Source organism: Cyprinus carpio, chromosome B7 (assembly GCF_018340385.1).
Source record: "Cyprinus carpio isolate SPL01 chromosome B7, ASM1834038v1, whole genome shotgun sequence".
Lineage (NCBI taxonomy): Eukaryota > Metazoa > Chordata > Actinopteri > Cypriniformes > Cyprinidae > Cyprinus > Cyprinus carpio.
The window spans coordinates 43,012,521-43,034,864 of NC_056603.1; the positions used below are offsets into that span (position 1 = coordinate 43,012,521).

A 22,344-nucleotide genomic window follows, 5' to 3' on the forward strand; every position below is an offset into this window, starting at 1 on the left:
CCAGTGAAAGCCAATGGGTTCCAACTGTTGCAGGCTCCAAAAAGGACATAAATGTTAAGTGTTAGTGCATTGAAATATAAGATACATTTTGATGAAAAATTATGACTAGAGTGCACTAATGAATCACAAAAAAAATAAATAAATAATTGCAATGCATAATTCAAAATATCAATGAAACACCTGTCAAAAAATCTGTAACCTGTCAATATATCATATTAAAACTATATGTTGAAAATATTGTTGTTCCTGTAAATCTGCTTGCTAGTGATTTTAGTGCATCACTTGTTGATACTACGGTATTCTGGAGGTTGATGGATACTGTGCATGTTTCTGGATAGTTATTTACTGGCATGAAAGCATTCTTAAGTCTATGACATTTTGGCCATTGAACATGTGGTTCAGTTTTATTGTCCAAAAATCATAAAAACAATGCATGTTTTAAGCTCAAACAGTGTAATACTAAAGGTGAGAAATGTAAATGGTAACACACTGCTAATGATCTCTCTCCCCTCTGTGTGTGTGTGTTTTCAGGTGTAATAACCGGACGCAGTGCGCCGTCGTGGCCGGACCGGACGCGTTTCCCGACCCCTGTCCCGGGACATACAAATACCTGGAAGTGCAGTATGAGTGCGTCCCGTACAGTACGTATGCGTTTCACATCAACACGTCTGTCTAATCAAAGCACTTCAACCCAAACACACCCAACATCTTCCTCCTGCAGCTCTGGGAACTGATTTATTCTTCTTTCTCCTGCAGTTTAAAGCCTCGCCTTCATTTGAACTCATCCTTCCCTATCTGCCGTGTGTGTGTGTGTGTGTTTGTGTGTGTGAAAGTTTACATGATGACTTTGGTTACTGTGAGCTCTGTGATAAACTATGTAAGTGCTGCACTTTGTCAAAATGAGTAAGTTGCCAGATAGCTAATGATAGCGTTTGGCCATGATAGATCGGCTCTTCTGTATCTTTAGTTATGAGAGCGCAGCGTCGCATCCATCTGCCTGCAGGAATACCTGCGCTGTTTACTCTGTTGGCTTTTCCTTACACCAGTGTTCATCTTTACTGATAAATGAGCGCCACGTTAGCGTCGCTGTTCACTGAATTGAGTTTAATTGCTGCAGAGGAAACAATGCCTGTTTCTCACTTCCTGCAGCTTCCTCACTACTGTTCAAAAGTTCAGGGTTAGTAAGTTTTTTTCTTTTTTGAAAGAAATGAATATTTTTATTTAGCAAATACACATTCAAGTGATCAAAAGTGACAGTATTGACATTTAAAATGTTACAAAATATTCCTGTTTCAAATAAATGCTGTTCTTTTGAAATTTTATTCATCAAAAAATCCTGAAGAATAAAATGTGTCATGGTTTCCACAAAAATATGAAGCAGTATTCAACACTGATAATAATCAGAAATGTTTCTTGAGCATCAAATCAGTATATTACAATGATTTCTGAAGATCATGTGACACTGAACACTGGAGTTATGATGCTGAAAATTCAGCTTTGATCACAGAAATAAATTACATTTTTAATTTTTAATTGCAATAATATTTCATAATGTTGCTATTTTTTGACCAAATAACTGAGACTCTTAACATTGAGCGAGTAATTCACTCCTTTGTGATATTACTTCATAAAGAATTTTGTCCGGGAAATTTGAAATGTAATGTAGCATTAAAAATGTACAATAATAAAAAAAAGTAATTAATATATACAAAAATAATAAATTAATATAAAATAATTAAATAAAATACAAATAATTCTGTAAATAAATTTGAAAATAAACAAATAAATAAACAAACATAAGAATTAAAAAAACAATTGTAAATTACACTTGTAAACAACAACCAACCTAACTAACTAACTAACTAACTAACTAAATAAACAAGGGGACGATTTTCAGTGTGGCATGTGCAACACAATACTGTACACATGTGACAGTAGCTCCATCATGTAATGTCTCTTTTTCTAGCAATCAATAGCTTGATTGTAACTCAAACTTGATGGTGGTTTTGTCCTGTTTAGAGTTTGATAGATGCCATTCTGAACTGCTGTTGCGTGAAGATTCTTCAGAAGTCTCTGGGGAAGCTGTTTTTGGAATGACATGCCAGTGAGTCAGAATGACGGAATGTTCACTTTTGGTAAATGATCCCATGAATATCAAAGTGCCAATTAATAGAACACAAACGGGGCAAGTCGTCTGATGGCTTGAGTCCTCACAGTCTCACATGTGTAATTTAATCTGCATTATCCAGAGGACGTTTGAGAGAGCGTTTATTTGTCACTGTCAGAGCGCATTCACATGTGTTTATGCAGGAGAGACGCGTCGCCTGTTTATAATAATATTATCAGTGACAAATGCACCTCAGTGCATATTAAATCTGTCATTCTGCGGTCGCATGAAAGGAGAGCGAAGAAGGGTTGAATGTAAGCAGAAGAAGAGAGGACCAGATACTGGAGAAAACAAACAAACAAAAAAAAACCTGAGATGAACAAACTCATTCATGGAGAGGGAAAAGAGGGCGGAGCTTGTAAACTCGAGGACAAGCAAGGACAAATACAGCAGGAAATACCTCACTTATCACAGGGCTACATTTATTTAATCAAAATACTGTAAAAACAGTGAAATATTATTACAATTTAAAATAACCATTTTCTATGTGAATGTGATGTAAAATGTAATTTATTCCTGGGATGCAAAGCTGAATTTTCAACAGTGTTCAGTGTGGAATGAGAAAATGGAAGTGGGCGAACCTTCTGAATCCTAGTGGGCAGGGCATCTGAGGTCAGGTGAATCTGAAGGCGGGGTTTGCTGAGCTATTTCAAATATACAGTGAAGACATGTACTGATTTTTGACATTCTGTTTGTCTTTTAGTGAAGTTGAACTTATGGTCTCAGTTTTTTGATAGTTTTTTTTCTTATAGAAGGTATTGTAGAGAGGTGATGGTGGTGAGGAGGTGTTATTTGATGAAATTTCGGTGTTTTGTGGAGGACGGCGCTGGGTATTGTGTGTTTGACGTGTGTTAGTATTCATAGAGAAAGACCACCAGTGAGCATGTGATCGACAGCCAGCGTCTCTCTCTATACACATCAAACACACACACATACACACACCCCAGGACACCGAAGCTGGCCCTGAGTGATAGACACTGCTGTTGATGTCTGGAGCTCAGGCTGCCATAGTAGTTCAGCTTTGACCTTGAATTCTTTTGCAGAGTTATTGAAACACACACACACACACACACACACACACAGACACACACACACACACACACACACACACACACACACACACACACACACACACACACACACACACACACACACACACGCCATCATCTAACTGTCTTCCAGATAATCAATACACACACTCCTCTGTTGTTTCTGGTTAAATTTTATATGTGACCCGTGCTGGTAAAATGAGTCAGGATGTGCACAGTCTAATTTTGAGCTACAAGCTTTTGGTTGACTTTCATGTTTACACAAAAATATCTAAATATCTTTATTTGTACATTTTCTGAGAAGAGTACCTTTTCTCTGCTCCGCCAGTGTGCGATTCTGATAAGTATACACATACTGTAGTGTATACACAGACTTGCACAGGTCCTGCGCTATCGTCTTCATTAATATTCTCTGCGTCTCAATCAGGCTCAAATTGATAAGCAATATAGAGGACGTCATTGTTTACAATACAACCGGAGGGAGGGGCTTCATAATAATAGGAAATAATCGAGACGTTTGTCAGAGAAGGGACAGATCGGTGTGGAATAAAGGTAAATTATGTGAAAAATAATGATTTTTTTTTTTTAAATTAAGCATGAACACATGTTAGACTGCACCCCATAAACACAATCAAGGCTTGAAAAAAAAAAAAAAAAACAGTCAACCACCCCTTTAAGTATGCTATTCACGCAAACATAGTCTGTTATGTCTTAAATTAATATTTGGGGAACTGTTGGGAAAACATCTGATGTGTTGCATTATATTATATCCATGCAGTACAGTAGAACTTAATATATAGGCTGTCTAACTCAATGTTAGTCTAACAAAAAAAAGAAAAGATATCTGCTCTTGATTGAACTGCTTTTGTAGTTTTAATAATCAATGTATTTATAATGAATCTCAATTGACATTGAGAGCATAGGTCGCAATTTAGATATATTTCTGAGATGGAAAAATGCAGTTTTACAAATGATAGAAATGTGGCTTTCAAAGAAAAGATTGCTATCAAATAGCACACCTAGGTTCCTACCTGATGACGAAGAATTTAGAGAGCAGCCATCGAGTCTTGGACAGTGTTCTAGGTTATTACATGCGGAGGTTTTAGGTCCAATAATAAACGCCTCTGTTTTGTTTGTTTTTTCCAGAATTTAGCAGTAAGAAATTACTTGTCAACCAGTTTTTAATATCGACTATGCATTCAGTTTTTCAAATTGGTATGTTTCACCAGGCCGCAAAGATAACCGCACAGCATAACAGTGAAAGCTAACACCGTGTTTTCTGATGATATCTCCCAAGGGTAACATGTAAAGCTAAAAAAAAAGTGAAAAGTAACGGCCCTAGTACTGAGCCTTGAGGTACTCCACACTGCACTTGTGATCGATATGATACCTCTTCATTCACAACACTGATTACTGTAAGACTTTCTAAATCCTTCTACATTTGAATTAAGATTCTAATTTAATTTTAAAGCACAGCCACCAAAAAAAAAAAAACAGACTGTAACACTTCATTTTACTTCGAGATCATTCTGAGGTTAAATACAGATTTCAAATCATAACAAGAAATAGTTTAATAGCTATGATAGTGTTTTTGAAATCAAATCTTTGCACAGTTATGACGGAAAACAGTGGAATCTATGTCTTGGAAAAACAGTTAATTTAAAAAATAAAAATAAAGCTATACACAAGCCCAAATAGGAAATAAAACAGTTATGGAATAAGCATGTATGTCCTAAACTCCTGAAACACTGGTGTCTCATATTTTAGAGCAGTCACTGCAGTATGGGAAATAAATGAATTTAATATTGATATGTAACCCCTTTCGTAATCATTAACATTTTAATAAGTATCTGTAATTTAATTACACATTTATTCTGTAATGAAATTCCATAATTTTGTTACATGTAACTAGTTAATCAAGTAATCTGGATTATATAATCAGATTCCAAAAAAATATGTACTTGTAATTAGTTTATATTACATTTCAGACTACAGTTACTTTTTTATTTATTAAACATACTATGCACATAATAGCAATAAATTATTCATAATTTAATGATTCTCCCTAATTCATATTTTTCATATTTTCCCTTCTAAAACATCCTAGCACATTTACCCACATTGCATATGTATTTATTTATTTATTTATTTATTTATGTGCAATCAAGTATTTGTATTTTTTAAGCATTCAACTTTTTAATCTCTTCTTTGTTGGTTGTAATAAAAGATGATCTGTTTTGTTTTTACAGTGACTTTTTGACATTCTGTCATGGGTGTACAGATGAAAAATAGCCTCTTTGGCAAATTCTGGCACATTTACAGTAATGTTTATTAATGTGTGTTGCCCCTGTAAACAAATAAACTAAACAAATCTAAACCAAAATTACAAAAACCAAAGATCAATCTTGGATCATTCTAGTAACTGCTTAGCAATGCCCTTTTCTGTGTGTCAGTTTGTTTGGTGTCATTTAAATCTGAGAGCAGAAGCTTTTCGTCGGTGAACGAGGGTCAGATGCTGCAGATATCCAGCTGCTGGTCTGTTCAGGTGTAGCACAGATATTTCATTAGCGCTTAATTACTGCTGCCTTAAATCCAGATTCCAATAATGTGGTTTCAGCAGGAGCGGGATGAGGAGAGGCGTCCCAGCATGCATTGGGCTCATTTGGTCTGAACAGAGAGAACGGCGGTATGGAGAAGGAGAGCTGATTGTTCTGGCAGAGTTTTTTGCACCTGCGTCTTTGTCTGTAATCAATCTTGTGTGCATAAGCTGATCTCGCTCTGTGCTGTTCACGTGTAATGTTCTGTCGTCTCGCCAAATGATTCGCCATCATCCGCTTTAACAAACAACACCTGTGCTCAATCTGCGCTCGTTTACCTGTCGCAGGGTTACCGGGGCAACACAACACTGGCATCCAATCAGAGCTTGTGATTCAGTGTTATTATGGTTCACTAAAACTAAAACCATTAAAAAACAAACAAACAAATAAATAAATAAAAACATTACTTGAAATAACATAATTGTTAACTGAAATCAAATAAATATACAAATGTTAACTGAAATAAATACAATATACAAAACCTGTGTTATATTACTTAGCTAGTAGAAATATGTTAAATACAACATGTTAACTGAAATAAAATCTTAAATAAAACATATATTATTTAAGTTAGTTAAATAAAATAAATGTTAACTGAAATAAATAAAATATACAAAAACTTTATAAAAAAAATATTTTAGCTAGTAAAAATATTTAAAATAAATGTTAACATATATATATATATATATATATATATATATATATACACAAAATGTTAACTGAAATCAATGAAATATACAAAAACGTAAATATAGTTTATTAAGCTAGTATAAATTAAATTTGAATTAAAATAAAATATACAAAATGTTAACTGAAATCAGTGAAAACCCTAAATGTGTTAAGCTATTCGCATTCATTTAATTTAATGGAATTTTACTGTATATACTAAATATCTTAAAAAAAATAAAAATCCGAGCAGTGAATCCAGTGGTTTGCTCATGTTGGCCTTCGGCGACCCTCTGCTCTCATGCAGCTCCAATCAGCACTTGTTAATTATCCTGATGCTGAACAGTTAATGGGTGTTGGCAGTATCTCGACACCATCAGGTGTTTATCATACACCAGTGATTACAGACACCGGTGTGTTCATCGGTCCTCCTGCGACCCGCAAGAGCTTCAGGGAGATCTGCAGAGATCAGAGCATCCAAAGAAGCGTCCACTGGGCGTTTACCCCAAAAATCACAGAAGATAATCAGCGCTGAAGAACGCTGCTGCTGCATTGGAAAACAGATTGCAGCTCGCCGAAATCATCTCCATCTCCTTTCCAAACGGCTTGGCTCTTCTCAAAGCTTTTCCATCCAAGCATCCACAGAGGACGCAGACAATATCAGTATCAGATAATGGATATACAGAGACTGAAACCATAGCCTTTTGGGTTTATTAATTTGGGTTGTTTTTAGGTCAGTAATTAAATCATCGAGGGCCTAATGAGTCCCATGTTTCATCTGCTTGTCAGATTTCTGACCTTGAAGAGGAAATGTGGCCAGAACAAACTCCCTTCATAACCACAATCCAGCACTGTGCTGTCCAGTTATTGTAATGCATTACAAACTCAGATCCTGGTTTTGTTGCTGTTTGTGTGAGAAATATTAGATATGTATTCATCGTTCCATAAAATTGTCCTTTTGGTCTTTGAGAACCTCAAAGAAAGTGTTTGACTGCATAAAACAATTAAAACACAACAACTAGTTTATAATATTTTACATTTACTGAAATAATCAATTATATCAGTGATAATCATCATAATTGTTTTAATTACAAAAAATATACGATTTTGCTGAGCTCCCAACATTTTACATTCTCATGTTATGATGCTCAGAGGAGTATGTAGACTCTTTCAGTTCAATAAGACAAGTAAACAATCTAATTCTATTTTCTTCCATTTTGAATTATAATTTTAAATTTTAGTTTTGACCGCATTCATCAAGCTCAACTATTTAAGTCTCTTACTCAAGATATTGTAAGAAAAAAACCCTACCTTGTAACCTCATAGTAAGTACCTCGTCACTACTGACAGCTTAATTGCACAATTTTATGACATTTTTAATTTACTGTATTTTAATATTTACTATAATATAATATAATATACAATCATAAGTACAATACAATACAATGAATATAATATAATACAATATAAAATAATATAATATACAATGCAATACAATACAATACAAGACAATACAATACAATATGTGATATGCAATGCAATATAATATAATATAATATAATATAATGTGTATATTATATTATAATATATATCTAATATAATATAATATAATATACAATCATAAGAAACTAAATGACGATATTTAATTTGAACTCTTTTGGTTAAAAAGATGAATGACATTAAGCACTGATCATTTGTAGGAAAGAAGAGGAAAACGTCTCTAGGTTACGTATGTAACCCTAGTTCCTCGAGGGAACGAGACGCTGCGTCGAACACTTTGGGGAACGCGTCTAGCGTGAGCGACTCTAAATATCGTGTGTAATCAGTCCAATGAAAGAGCATGACGTCACGGGCGGGGTGACGTAAGTGACCAGGAAGCTATAAAAGCACATGCCACGCAGCTGGCATCAGCTTCGAGTACCAGCAAGCGCCGGCAGGGGTGCCGGGGGGTAAATGGCCTCCGAGACGCAGCGTCTCGTTCCCTCGAGGAACTAGGGTTACATACGTAACCTAGAGACGTTCCTCTTCAGGAACTCGAGCTGTCTTGGAGGCCGCCATACCCCGTGTGGAGTGAGCCTTGGCTCCCAACAGCGGGGGACGACCAGAGGACTCATAGGTGGCGTTGATAGCCCTCGACTATCCAACGACTAATAGACTGCTTAGAAGCAGGAGAACCCCTCTTGGGGGGACCATCAAGCATACAAGCAATTGGTCTGTTTTTCTCCTCCACAGGGCAGCTCTGTGGACGTATGCGTCCAGTGCTCGAACTGGACACATACAATTTAGCTTCTCCTTGGTCGGGCTCCCGAAAGGGAGGAGGACAGAAAGCCTGCAGCACTACAGGTTGTGGTGTGACAGAGGGGACCTTAGGAAGCATATCCCGCTCGAGGGTATATGAACGCTTTGGTCATGCCAGGTGCAAAGTCCAGATAAGTAGGGGCCACTGAGAGGGCCTGCAAGTCTCCTACTCTCCTCAGAGAGGTAATGGCCAACAGAAAGGCGGTTTTAAGCGTCAGATGTCTGTCTGAGATATCCTGAATAGGCTCAAATGGAGGTCTGCACAACGCTGCACTGTGACATCTAAAACAAGTACCAAGTGGAATGGGGGATAGTGGTGGGTGTTTGAGGTTTAGGGCTCTGCGGACTGCAGGTAACTACGGGGTGTCTTCCCAAAGACTGACCATCGAGAAGGGCGTGGTAGGCCGCATGGCCCGCCACGTAGACCTTCAGCGTGGAGTGGGTCAACCCTGCAGAGAGCCTGGCCTGTAGGAACTCCAGAACTGTACCAACTGGGCAGTTTACTGGGTCTAGCTGGCGGTCTCTGCACCATGAGGTGAAGAGTTTTCCACCTCAGGGCGTACAGTTTCCTCGTTGAGAGGAGCCTCTGGATTGGAGGAGGGTTTCAACAACCTCGGTTGAGAGACCGAATGCTATGCACTCGACTGCGCCCCTCAGGTGCCACACCCACAGCTTTTCCACAGCTCCCGGTGCGAGGGTGAACTAATCTGTGCCCATGCGCTGTTGAGAGTAGGTCTGCCCTGATCGGTATCTCCCAAGGAGAGAGCCGTCGAGGAGCGACACCAAATCTGCGAACCATCCAACTCGGCCCGGCCAGAACGGGGCTACTAACAATAGAACGGACCCCGTCCCGGCGTACTCGCGCCAGAACTCCCGGGAGCAGAGCAATAGGGGGAAATGCCGTACAGACGAAGCCTCGGCCAGGTCTGTACCATAGCGTCCAGTCCCAGGGGAGCTGGATGGAACTAGAGAAAACCAAAGGGGACATGTGTGCTGTCTCCTGAGTTGCAAAGAGGTCTACTTGAGCTCTGCCAAAAACTCTCCATATCTGCTCCACCACCCCTCGGGGTGAAGCATCCATTCCCCGGGCCTCGGACCCTGTCTCGACAGTATGTGTGCTCCCACATTCAGTTTCCCAGGAATATATACTGCTCTGAGTGAGAGGAGTTTTGTCCTGGGACCACACAAGGATCTGGTGCGCCAGCTTGTACAAGGGGCGCGAACGCAGACCTCCCTGGTGGTTGATGTAAGAGACCACCGATGTGTTTGTCGGTGCGCACCAACACATGGTGATCCCTTAGGTCTGGGAGGAAGTGCTTCAGTGCACGATAAACTGCTAGCATTTCTAGACAACTGCTATGCCATGCTATGCCATGTCAGATGGCGACCGCTCCACAGACCGCGGGCAGGGTGGCCACTCATGACCACACCCCAGCCAGTGAGGGAAGCATCCGTCGCTAGTGTTACACGGCGACCAGGAGCTCCCAGCGCCGGGCCCTGATTCAAGAACCAAGGTTTCTTCCACATGTCAAAGGCACGGAGGCAGCGCCACGTGACCTTGATAGTTCAAAGTGGATTGCCCCTCGGGGAAAATCCCTTGGTCTTGAGCCACCACTGTAGGGGTCTCATGTACAGCAGGCCAAAAGGTATCACGTTGGACGCAGCTGCCATCAGGCCCCAACAATCTCTGAAATTGTTTGACAGTGAGTGACTGGCCTTCTTTGACTCTCTCGACTGAGATGAGGATCGACTCGATACGAGCAGGGGACAATCGTGCCAGCATCGCGGTCGAATCCCATACTACGCCTAGATAGGTGGTTTCTCTGAACTGGATAAAAGTACACTCTTCTTGGCGTTCAGTCTCAAACCCAGCTCCCCCATATGTGCGAGAATGACATCTCGATGCCGAGCCGCAACCTGCTCTGACTGAGCTAAAATCAACCAATCGTCGATATAGTTTGAGATGCGGATTGCCCTGCATGCGCAGGGGGACCAGAGCCGCATCTACACATTTCGTGAACGTGCGGGGGGAGAGTGCAAGGCCAAAGGGAAGTACTCAATATTGGTAAGCTTCGCCCCCCGAAAGCGAACCTCAGAAACTTCCTGGTGTTGTGGAAGGAGGATATGTGGAAGTATGCATCTTTGAGATCTATAGTGACAAACCAGTCCTCGGACCTGATCTGAGCTACAACATGCTTGATCGTGAGCATTTTGAACTTCAGTCTCATAACTGATCGATTTAAGACCCGCAGGTCTATGATTGGACTCAACCCCCCCAATCCTTCTTTGGAACTATGAAATACCGGCTGTAAAATCCGGATTCCCTGTCTTGAGGAGGGACCACCTCGGTGGCCTCCTTCTCTAATAGGGCTTTCACTTCTTGTTCCATAACCAGACCCTGCTCGGGGCCGACTATCGTTGGAGTAACCCCATTGAACATCGGCGGTGCAGAGCCGAACTGAATACGGTAGCCTTTTTACCTACGTTTGTACGAGCTGTGCAGGAGACCCACATGAGATACATTTGGCAGTAGTTTTCCACGCTGGCAAATATGTTCTACTACTAAGGGAATCAGTCTCTCGAGACTGACCTCTGGTGTAAGAGGCACCCGCAGGGGCGGCGAGCGTCTCAGCCCCACTTACGCGCGCCACGGTGGAAGATACTGAGAGTGGATGCTCGCTGGGGACTGCTGCGCCCTGGAACACTGGCAGGGTTGGCAGACCGGCCCCCATGAGGTGCTGAGGCGAGACGGGCCACCGTGTACTGCGCGGTGTGCACCGCTCTAACCCCAGCAGAGGCTGCCCTCTGAAGCCTCTGGCTCTTTGGCGCAGGGGCTTCTGGCCGAGGCCTTCTTGGCATCGATAACCGCCCTTAAATCTTGTTTGGGCCTCGAAGACCTCGCCGACCGAGAGTCTGTTTTTTGAGCCTCTCGGTGTGAGGGCTAGGGTGCGGATGGGGCATCTCCCGCCCAGATGCCCCGAGGGAGTGACGAGGGAGGAATTTATGGAACGCCGCCGCCTGTTTGCGAGCCTCCTGAAACCTGTCGATGACAGTTTTGACTGCGTCGCCCGAACAGGCAGAAGGCTGGATCTGGGGGGGGCGTCCATAAGGCAGACCCTGTCCCGCTCTTTCATTTCGGACAGGGTCAGCCATAAAAAATCGCTCGGGCGGTCCTCCTTGGTGGCGCGGAGGGAGAGATCAGCGGGTCCCTTCTAAGTTCTGTAATGTCATGGGACTTGATCTCCTCCTCTCCCTCGTCAAAAGCTCCTTCAGCAGGTCGGCCTGGTATGTCTGTAAACACCGCCATGGGTGTGCAGACACGCACCAGCCTGACCCCGCTGCCACATACCCTTTGCCACACCAGAGCCGACGTTGCTCTGAGCGGCTTGGAGGGCAATGCCAGGGCCTTCAGAGACTATGCAGTACCGGGGGACAGATAGCTCGCGAGCCTCTGTTCCACCCGAGGGGCATCGCTCTGTTAGCCGCGCTCTGCCATCCCCACTACATCGCCGTAGTAATCTGAAGAGGGGATGTACAGGCGGGCTGAGAATGGCCGCTTCCACGATCTAGGCGATCTCTTCGTGTAGATCGGGAAAAAATGGAAGGCCCCGGCAAGGAGGTGGCTGACTCGCACGCAGAAAGCGTTCATCTAGCTTGCTTTTCTGCGGTTCAGTTGTTTTTTTCCTCCGCGGGCCACTCAAGACTCAACTTGGCCACCGCACGAGTCAACCACCACCTCCAAGAGCTCCTCATACCTCGGCGAATGGGGTGTGCGAATCCCTGTCGACAGACTCCACATCAACCTCCTCGGAGGAAGAGAGGCGGAGTTGTCGATCCCTCTCCCTGGGTGGAAGGAACCGCAGAGCGTGCTTCCGACTCCAGAGATTGGGCGCCGGATCTGGCAGAAGTGGAAGGAGATAGGGACTCGCCCGTCTCCATTCCCTCTGTCAGATCCACTTGCGAACCCCACGAGTGCAGCTGCCGTTCTGCCTCGCAGAAGCGGGGCCGGCACCGTGTTGGGAACGCTGGCGAAGGCTCCCTCCTCCAAGAGAGCCCTCCGGGACCGAAGCAGCCGCACCGACATCCTCTCACAATGCTGACAGTCGGCCCCCTCGAGAGCCGACTCAGCGTGCTTCGATCCCAGGCAGACCACGCACAGACTGTGTGTATCCCGGCTCGTTATGTAGCGCGGGCAGGGAGGGACACACAGCCTGAAAACCGATCCGGATTTCGCCTCTAGTATGCTTTGTTTTCGCCTTGCTCTTAGACATGGACTTGGAGCTACTGGACAGACAACAGTAAATAAGACTCACAAGACAAACTGAGGACATTCACACACAGAGCGCTTGCTGAAGACGCGAAGCTGATGCCAGCTGCGCGGCATGTGCTTTTATAGCTTCCTGGTCGCTTACGTCACCCCGGCCGTGACGTCACGCTCTTTCATTGGACTGATTACACACGATATTCAGAGTCGCTCACGCTAGACGTGTTCCCCAAAGCGTTCGACGCAGCTCGAGTTCCTGAAGAGGAACTGTTTTCGCTCGACGCAGCTCGAGTGAGGCGCAGTAACCAGTTTATTAGTGTTTTACATCAGATCACTGCTGTAGCGACTGTAACCTCGTTAGTCTCGTTACCAGGCCATTTTCAGAGGGATTTCAGTTTTGATTCAGAAAGATTATTCATCCAGCAACAACTCTCACTCACACCTGCTGTTACACACCACCTGCTAACGTGTGTGTGTGTGTGTGTGTGTGTGTGTGTTTGAGGGGATTTCATACACCCGATTGCTCTTTCTGTATCATTTTGATCAAGTGTGAAGAGTGAGATTGACCGGTTATGTTTTATGACAACTGAACTCACTCTCTTTAGCTCAGACTTTAGCTTGTTCATTTAGCTGTCCAGCAAACTGTACGCAAAATAATGTTTTTAAAGCAATATTTCACCCAAAAATGAAAATATGCTGAAAATGTTCTCACCCTCACTCCATCAAAGATATAGATGAGTTTTGTTTCTTCATCAGAATTTGGAGAAATGTAGTATTGCATCAGTGTCCTCTGCAATGGATGCTCTGCAGTTGAATGGGTGCCGTCAGAATGGAGTCCAAACAGCTGATAAAAACATCACAATGATCCACAAGTAATCCACAGCACTCCCAGTCCATCAATTAACATCTGGAGAAGTGAAAAGCTGAAATAAATCCATCATTAAGATGTTTTTAACTAAAATGTGAGTCCATAATAACGCTTCATCCAGTGAAAAAGTGGTCTGGTTTGAATCAGGAGATAAATCTTACACAGATCAAATAGCTCTAAACATATCTGTGATTGTGATGTGACAGACAGCAGGAGATGGACTTTTATTTTTTTTTATTTTTTTACTGGAGGATGTATTATGGACTCATATTTCAGCTGGAAACTGTGGTTGAGAAGTTTGTGTTGACTAACATACTAAAGCACATCCACTTGATTGTAATTTAACTCTAGATGTGTGTATTCAGTATTACATTTAAAATTAATATAACTTGTTTAATTACATAACATACCTCTACATGTTTCAATAGAAATTACATTAAAGTATATTTTAGTTTATAATTAATGCATGTCGGTACATTCATCGGTACTTAAGTGGGTCAAAAAATTACTCTAAAGTTCAGCTAATTGATGCTAATATAAACTTGAACTAATACATTTTAATTTAAAATTAAGAAACGTTCCAATAGTGTGTTCCTGCTAATACTAGCATGCGCTTCAGTGATTCTATATATTCTGTGTTTGTGTGTTTGACTTTGTAAAGAGCCCGTGTCAAGCGTTAATTGTTGATTCTGCAGTTGGGTGGAAATCACAGTCCCAAAGCACTTAATTTCCCTTTAACACGCGCACTCACACACCCTCTAGATGCACTGCAGCAATCAAACACAATCACCGCCGGCACTACAGCCATTCATTTGGAGATTTTTAAGTGCTGTCAGGCCTCGCATGTCTTAGGGTTGAATCTTACAGATGCCAGGGTCACGTTTCAGGCCAAAATAAGAATAAAACACATGACTTTTTGCGTCAGGCAGACGCTTTTCCTGAAGCAATGTATACGGCCACTCAAGCTGCTTTTTCAATTTGTGTGGCTGGAAATAAACCATGACCTTGTTGTTGTCAGCATCAATTTTTTTTTTTTTTTTTTTTTTCATCTTTTGAACTACAGAAATGAAAAAAATCAGGAATAAAGCTTAAAAAAAAACCTCCATACTGTGTATCACAATCTGTTTCAATGTTTTGGTTTTTTAAGTGTTTTTGTTTATTTTTGTTTGCTTTTTAGTTTTATGCATGTCATTTTTATTACAATTTGCAGATTTTTTTTTAATTCCATTGTTTTTATTTACTTTTAAACCACTCACAAACTTTACAAATTAAAATATACCACACATTACAATAGTTTGTAATAATAATGATAATAATAATATTTATTTATTTACTTGGGAAAAAAATTAACTTACTTGTCTGAATAAAATGACTTAAGCAGTTTATTATTTTTTTGATGATGATGATGATGATGATGATGATGATGATAATAATAATTTATTTAGTTGGGAAGAAATGTATTTTATTGTCATGATTATAATGTTGTAATGCAAATAATAATAATAGTAGTAATTATAATTATAACAATATTAATAATAATAATAATAATAATAATAATAATAATAAACAGTCAGTATTATATAATGTTTAATAATAAAAATTATTATTATTATTATTATTATTATTATATTATTATTAGTATTATTATTATTTATTATTATATTATTATTATTATTTTTATTAAATATTGTATTGTGATTTCCACCCAACAATGTTAATTTCTGAAATTACGTATAAAGATCCAGAGATGCCAGAAAAAAAAATCACTCCAAAGTTTAGCTAATTTGATTTAATATAAATTTAAACTATACAACTTTTAAAATAAAAACTTTTTTTCATTTAATTGTAATTAAGCAATCAAGTGTTAAATAAATAAATAATAAATAAATAAATAAATAAATCTTTATTTGCTTTAAACGATGTAATGACTTCATTTCTTGGATTTGACTTTATTTGGTTTGATGTTGGGCTGAACTGTATCCTGGTCATGTTTTTGACAGCGGTCATGGTCCTCTCTCCGTCTCTCTCTCTCTGGTGATTCAGATATGATTGCCATGTATTAACACAGTATTTGTAGTGTGGATTTCTTGCTGATTGATGCGTCGTCATGGTAAAAAGTGAGGTAGCTGGAAGACACCTGGACACTTGAGTGTGTGTGTGTGTGTTGTGTGTGTTGAGAGAGAGACGAGAGGAGAGAGAGAGAGACCTGCAGCCTGTAGTTGTTAAATCAGCTGTGTTGACATGCTCTAATATGTTTACTCTTATCAGCTACACACACATTTCCATTCTTTCATAATTCAGTGGCCACAGCTCCTCAGAGGTCAAACAGCGAAAAACGCTTTAATGTCACTTAAAACCTGCTGCTGCTGGTTTGGACTTCATCTGACAAACAGAAAACAGCCGTTAATGTGTCTGTTTTCCTGTTTCTTAACGAAGCGTTTCACTGTAATCAGGAGACTAAACACTTCACTAATCAGCCGTTTAGCACTGGCTCAAAATCAGTGTGAAATGCCATGTCACAATTTTATTTCCATAATATGATATATTTCACAAGAAACAGGGATATTTGGGGATCTTGATTTTATCCGTCTGGGATTGATGTGGGTGATGAGAAGAGCCTGTTTTGACAGGCGGGTGGGAGAGGAGAATATTTCAGCGCTCAATATGCTAAATAAAAAAGTATTGTTTTAAAAATAACACTGTCAATCTAACACCTTGTGGAAATCTATCTTTTACTTGATGGGAAACTGTGCTTAATTGTCATGTAGATACTGCCTTATGCTAATGATGATGCTAATTAATAATCATACTAAATAATAGGTATATTTTAGTTTTTATTTAATAGGTCTTTTTTTATTGTGATTTTCTACACCAACAATGTTATTATTAGAAATGACAATTAAAGATGTATTAAAAAAACAAACAATCTAAAGTTCAGCTAATTACATTTAATATCCCTTTAAACTAATAATTTTCATTTATTGTAGTTACACATGCATTTAAGTGTTTGAAAACATAAAATAAGTGAAATGAATGTAAAGTATATTGTTTAATAAGTACTCTTTTTAAAAGTATGCTGAAGTGCACTTCTTTTTTGTCTTTATATGTATATTTCTTATATATATTTTTTAAGAAATATACCATTTAAGAAAAATATGTTCTGTTTTATATATTAAATATAGTTATATATATTATAAATATATAAGAATATGAATATATAAATGTATAAACGTGTGTAATATTTTCAAATAACTATACTGTATGTGTGTATATTTACATGTACATAATAAATATACACAGTACACGTACATATATAATGTACAACAAAAACTTATTTTGGATGCAATGAGAGTGTGAGAGTGTGTGCGAATGGTGTGCGTGTAAGAGTGTGGAGAGAGAGTGAGTGTGTGTTGTGAGAGTGAGTGTGTGAGAGTTTGAGAGAGTGAGTGTTTGAGAGTGTGTTGTGTGAGAGAGAGAGTGTGTGAAGAGAGTGAGTGTTAGAGTGTGAGAGATTGAGAGAGTGAGTGAGTGTGTAAGAGTGTAAGAGTGTGAGTGAATGAGAGTGTGAGTGAGTGTGAGAGCGTGAGTGTGTGTGAGAGTTACTCGTGTGAGTGTGAGAGCGTGAGTGTGTGAGAATGAGTGTGTGAGAGTGTGAGTTTGAGAGTGAGTGTGGTGTGAGAGTGTCTGTGAGTGTGAGAGCGTGAGTGTGTGAGAATGCGTGTGTGCGAGAGTGTGAGTTTGAGAGTGAGTGTGGTGAGAATTTGAGAGAGAGAGTGTGTGAGTGAGAGAGAGAGTGTGTGAGTGTGTGTGTGTGATTCGAGAGAGAGCGAGATAGTGAGACTGAGTGAGAGTGTGAGAGAGTGAGTGATTTGTGTGAGAGTGTAAGAGTGTGAGTGAAATGAGAGTGTGAGTGAGTGTGTGAGAGCGTTTGAGTGTGTGTGAGAATATGAATGTGAGCACGTGAGTGTGTGAGAGTGTATGTGAGTGTGAGAGCGTGAGTGTGTGAGAATGATTGTGTGAGAGTGTGAGTTTGAGAGTGGAGTGTATGAGAGTGTGTGTGTGAGCGTTTGAGAGAATGAGTGTGTGAGAGTGAGAGTGTAAGAGTGTGAGTGAATGAGAGTGTGAGTGTTTGTGAGAGCGTGAATGTGAGAGAATGAGTGTGTGAGAGTGCTAGTTTGAGAGTGAGTGTGTGAGAGTGATTGTGAGAGAGTTGAGTGAGTGAGTGAGTGTGTGTTGTGAGAGTGAAGTCTTTTGAGAGTTTGAGAGAGTGAGAGAGAGGTGTGTGTGTGTGTGTGAGGAGAGAGAGAGTGTGAGAGAGTGAGTGTGTGTGAGAGTGGTGAATGTGAGAGTGTGAGTGTGTGTGAGTGGAGAGCGTGAGTGTGTGAGAATGAGTGTAAGAGTGTGAGTGTTGAGAGTGTGAATGTGAGAGTGGAGACTGTGAGTGTGTGTGAGCAAGCGTGAGTGTGTGTGTGTGTGTGTGTGTGTGTGTGTGTGTGTGTGTGTGTGTGTGTGTTTGTGAGTGTGTCTTTGTGTGTGTGGAAATGGCCATCGTCTCACAATTGCATGATTTCCTTTGGATGGTGAACCCCAGTTGGTATCCATGGCAGCAGAATGGTATCCTTGGCAACACCGCTTTGGTGACCTTTGAGTTTTAGGGCTCTTCTGACGTCCCACATCAGTGTTTGGCACTCCCCCATATATTCTATTCCCTAACAACTAACCCAGTAATTCAGAGGTAAAAAAAGAGACAAAAAGGCAACCCCCCCCCTCCCAATTTTCCATACCACAGATTTATGTTTTTGTTTGTTTGTTTGTTTTTCTCAAAATAATGCATATTTTTGTATATATTTACACAAAATGGGAACATGATATGTAAAATTCACATTAAAGAAGATCTGCAAATGTATTTATATATTTCATTCATTCATTCATTCATTCATTCATTCACGTAGGTAATTCATGGAAAATGTGGCATACTTAAGTGGAAGGTCTCTGCTGCCTGGATGAAAACAAACACTTATAAAATGAAAATGAGATGATATTACCACTATGACCAGTAGATGGCTGCAGAGGATCATTGATTCATTTGCTGCTTCCACTCCCTAATATAGTTATTTTCACATTGTATGCTGTTGGATTTATTAGACATTAGAAAATCACTATTATAACATTATAAAAAATATACTTTGTCAAAGTTCATCAGCTTTGTTCTGAAGTATAAAGAGTTTTGATTTTCTGCTAAATGTGAGCAGTCCTCATTTTAAAGCATTAACTGTGTCTATGAAAGTAACGTCGAAGGGTGAGTGATTTATGTAGCAACTTACTTGATAATAATATTTTGAGCTCATTTAATATTCCAAACAACAACAAAAACCTTCTTTGTTTATTTTTAACAAATAATATTTTGATTAATTATAACCTTTTATTAATGAAATTTGTAAAATGTAGCTCATCAGAATCATGGGTTCGATCGAAGAAATGTAGGCCTGTATGTCAAATGAAATGCAATTTTCTCTGGATAAAAGTAAAACATGTAGAGCCCTTGAGCAGATCTGATAAGACCAAAATGAATGAATGAATAATAATAATAATAATAATAATAATAATAATAATAATAATAATATATATATATTTTTTACTTATAAGTAAATGTGCATTAAATGATTTGAAGGTTATCAGCATTTAAAGTTAAATCTGTCATTGCAGCTTTTTGAAGCGCAAATTTTGCTTGGAAGGATGAAATAACAGTAAATTTTATTTTATCAGTTATTAAATCAGATACAGATAGAGAAGCACAGTAAAATGACATTTATTTTTGAATGCATTTGTGAGAGCGTGACTGCGTGTGAATTAGTCCTGCCTGTCTGTGCAGTGTCTCTCTACTAATAGTGCAGCTATTCCCACACTCTGCTTTGGGGTGGCAAAGCTCATTTTTAGGGTTGTGCCACTGGTCAGTTAGATATAAACATACATTTATTTGAAATGCATACAGCTCATAAGGTTTTGTTGAGAGGTGATTTGTTCTGTTTGGACGCTATACTGCTTTAATCCTGTTTCTGTCCAAATAAAAGATAAGAGAAAAGAGATCATGCAGACTTGCACGTTTAGTGTGTGTGTGTGTGTGTGTGTGTGTGTGTAACACACTCTACTGCTTAAAGTTTGGAGTCACTAAGCTTTTCCTTCTCCATAATATTGTAAAATATTATTATAATCACAAATAGATGTTTTCTATGTAAATATATAGTAAAATGTAATTTAATTCCTGTGATGCGCAGCTGTATTTTCAGCATCATTACTCCAGTCTTCAGTGTCACATGATCCTTCAGAAATCAGTCTTATATGCTGGTTTGCTGCTCAAGAAAGTGTGTGCATGTGCTAAAATAATTGTTAATTAAACAGTCGTATAATATAAAATGATCTGTATAAGCATTTAAATTTTTATTTTATTTTATTTTATTTCATTTTTGCAAATGAAGACATCCCCAAAGTGAGTTTTTTTTAAAGCTCTTGCTAACTTATAAACAATTGTTTGTCCTCAAAACTGTAGTTATGTACCCCCCCCACACCACAAACAAATTACGTATGAATGTTATTCATAAACAGATTTGTTTGATAAATGATGTGACGTGTCAATTATGTGTCTCGCTGTTTGATTTAATGTCTGTCCATTGCTGTATTCCCTGCTATATCTCACAGCTGTCTTAATCATTTACTGCTTCAACTAGTTTTATTTTTTCTCTCTCAATTTTTCAATTTCTCTCTCTCTCACTCACTCTCTCTCACACACACACACACACACGAAGCACACACATACATTATATTTTGTGTTATTTTTTTTGTCCACAGGTCTCTGCTGGAAGTTTTGCTGCTACACAAACATGTTTTACCTCTCCGTATTAAGTCAGGTGCACAGTGTGTGAGTTTTGTCATCTTAGACACATTTTGTGAATCTGCTCGCTTGAGTTTGAGTAAACCCGATGTTGGTTGGACCATGCTCTGAGCCGAGACGTTCATCACACAGTCTGACAGACGTCGATCAGAAAGGACGGGCAGAAATCACACAGTTTGCACTTGACTTCATTGTGACACAAGAGCAGATGCTTGTTGTTCCTCAGGTTGAACCTTTATTTCATTGCACTGATTTTCTCTCTCTGTCTCTGTTTTTCTCCTCCATGCCTAAAATAGAGGTGGAACAGAAAGGTAAAGACGTGTTTCTTTCACCCCGTAAAGTGTCTCTGTGTCGGCTTTCTGCCAACATGTTTAAACATTTTCTCAAGTAAACCATCATACATTTATTCATGCCTGAGAAGTTATTTTGACACAGGCTTTGTGAAGTTTAACACCGCCGCTCCAGTGATGCTCTGTGTGTCTGTTCATATTATATTTGATCAGAGGAAATGTTCTGTATCTGGTGGAGATGGTGTTGTGGTGGGCTCATGTTTTTCTCGTGTTCTTCAGCTTCATTTCTGTTCATGAGTGTTATAGTGCTCTTCTCCTGTGCTGCTCAAAACACAGAAAAAACTCGTGACAATTTCAGTTTAAAAAGCATTTTATTGGATGAAGATGAGTGTAATTTTAAAGGTGTATAAATCTCCTTGAAGATATCATTTATTATTGTTTTAAGTTGTAAAAAAAAACAACAACAAAAAAACAAAACAAATTTGAAAACATATGCACCTTTAAAATGTAAAATAACATAAAATAAATGCATTCATTCATTCATTCATTCATTCATTCATTCATTCATTCATTCAGGCAAATAATAAATAAATGCATGCATTATAGATTACCAGCAGAGATGGACTAAAAGACACAAAACTCCACAAATAAAAGCCACACACACACACACCACACACACACACACACACACACACACACACCAAACAAAATAAATGCATTTAAATTGCATTTAATGCAATTATAATGCATTTCATTTATAACAGTATAAAACTATACACACATTTATCAGGCGTGCAAAAAAAAAAAAATCTTAATTAGGCAGACAGCATGAAATGTGAAATCACATGCAAATGAGCTAAACACTTGACAGTGACAGTAATTGCAATAAAACAAACAAACACTCTAATTCACATAGCTGAATAGAAATAAGAAATACATTTTTAAAATATATTTATTTAGCTATAAATATCATTAAATGCAGTGAATGGACTTCTGGAGAAAGGATTTTCAGAATCAATTGAAATGAACAGTCCAAATGAACTGATTCAATAAACTGAATCAAACAAAAAAAGCAAGGTTTGTGTGCGTTTTGCCATGAAATCAAGCACTTCTTTGTTTCTGTTTATTTAACAATCTTCTTTTAACATGAAAAGATCATAAACAGAGACATTTGCATAACTTTACACGTGAAGTTATTAAATATAATTGCATTAAAATTGCACATTGAAACAAACTGATAAGAGGCATTGCTGATG

The 22,344-nt window shown here is 39.2% G+C and overlaps 1 protein-coding gene across 1 annotated transcript in view; it reads left to right on the forward strand.

The window, feature by feature from the left end:
- The window catches only part of LOC109080050 (adhesion G protein-coupled receptor L3-like), a 288,219-nt gene that overhangs the window by 146,932 nt on the left and 118,943 nt on the right, over positions 1-22,344 (forward strand). Inside the window, exons 4-5 of the mRNA XM_042726857.1 lie at positions 532-641; positions 21,095-21,109. Coding sequence (XP_042582791.1) covers positions 532-641; positions 21,095-21,109 — 125 coding nt within the window. The remainder of the gene's footprint in view (positions 1-531; positions 642-21,094; positions 21,110-22,344) is intronic.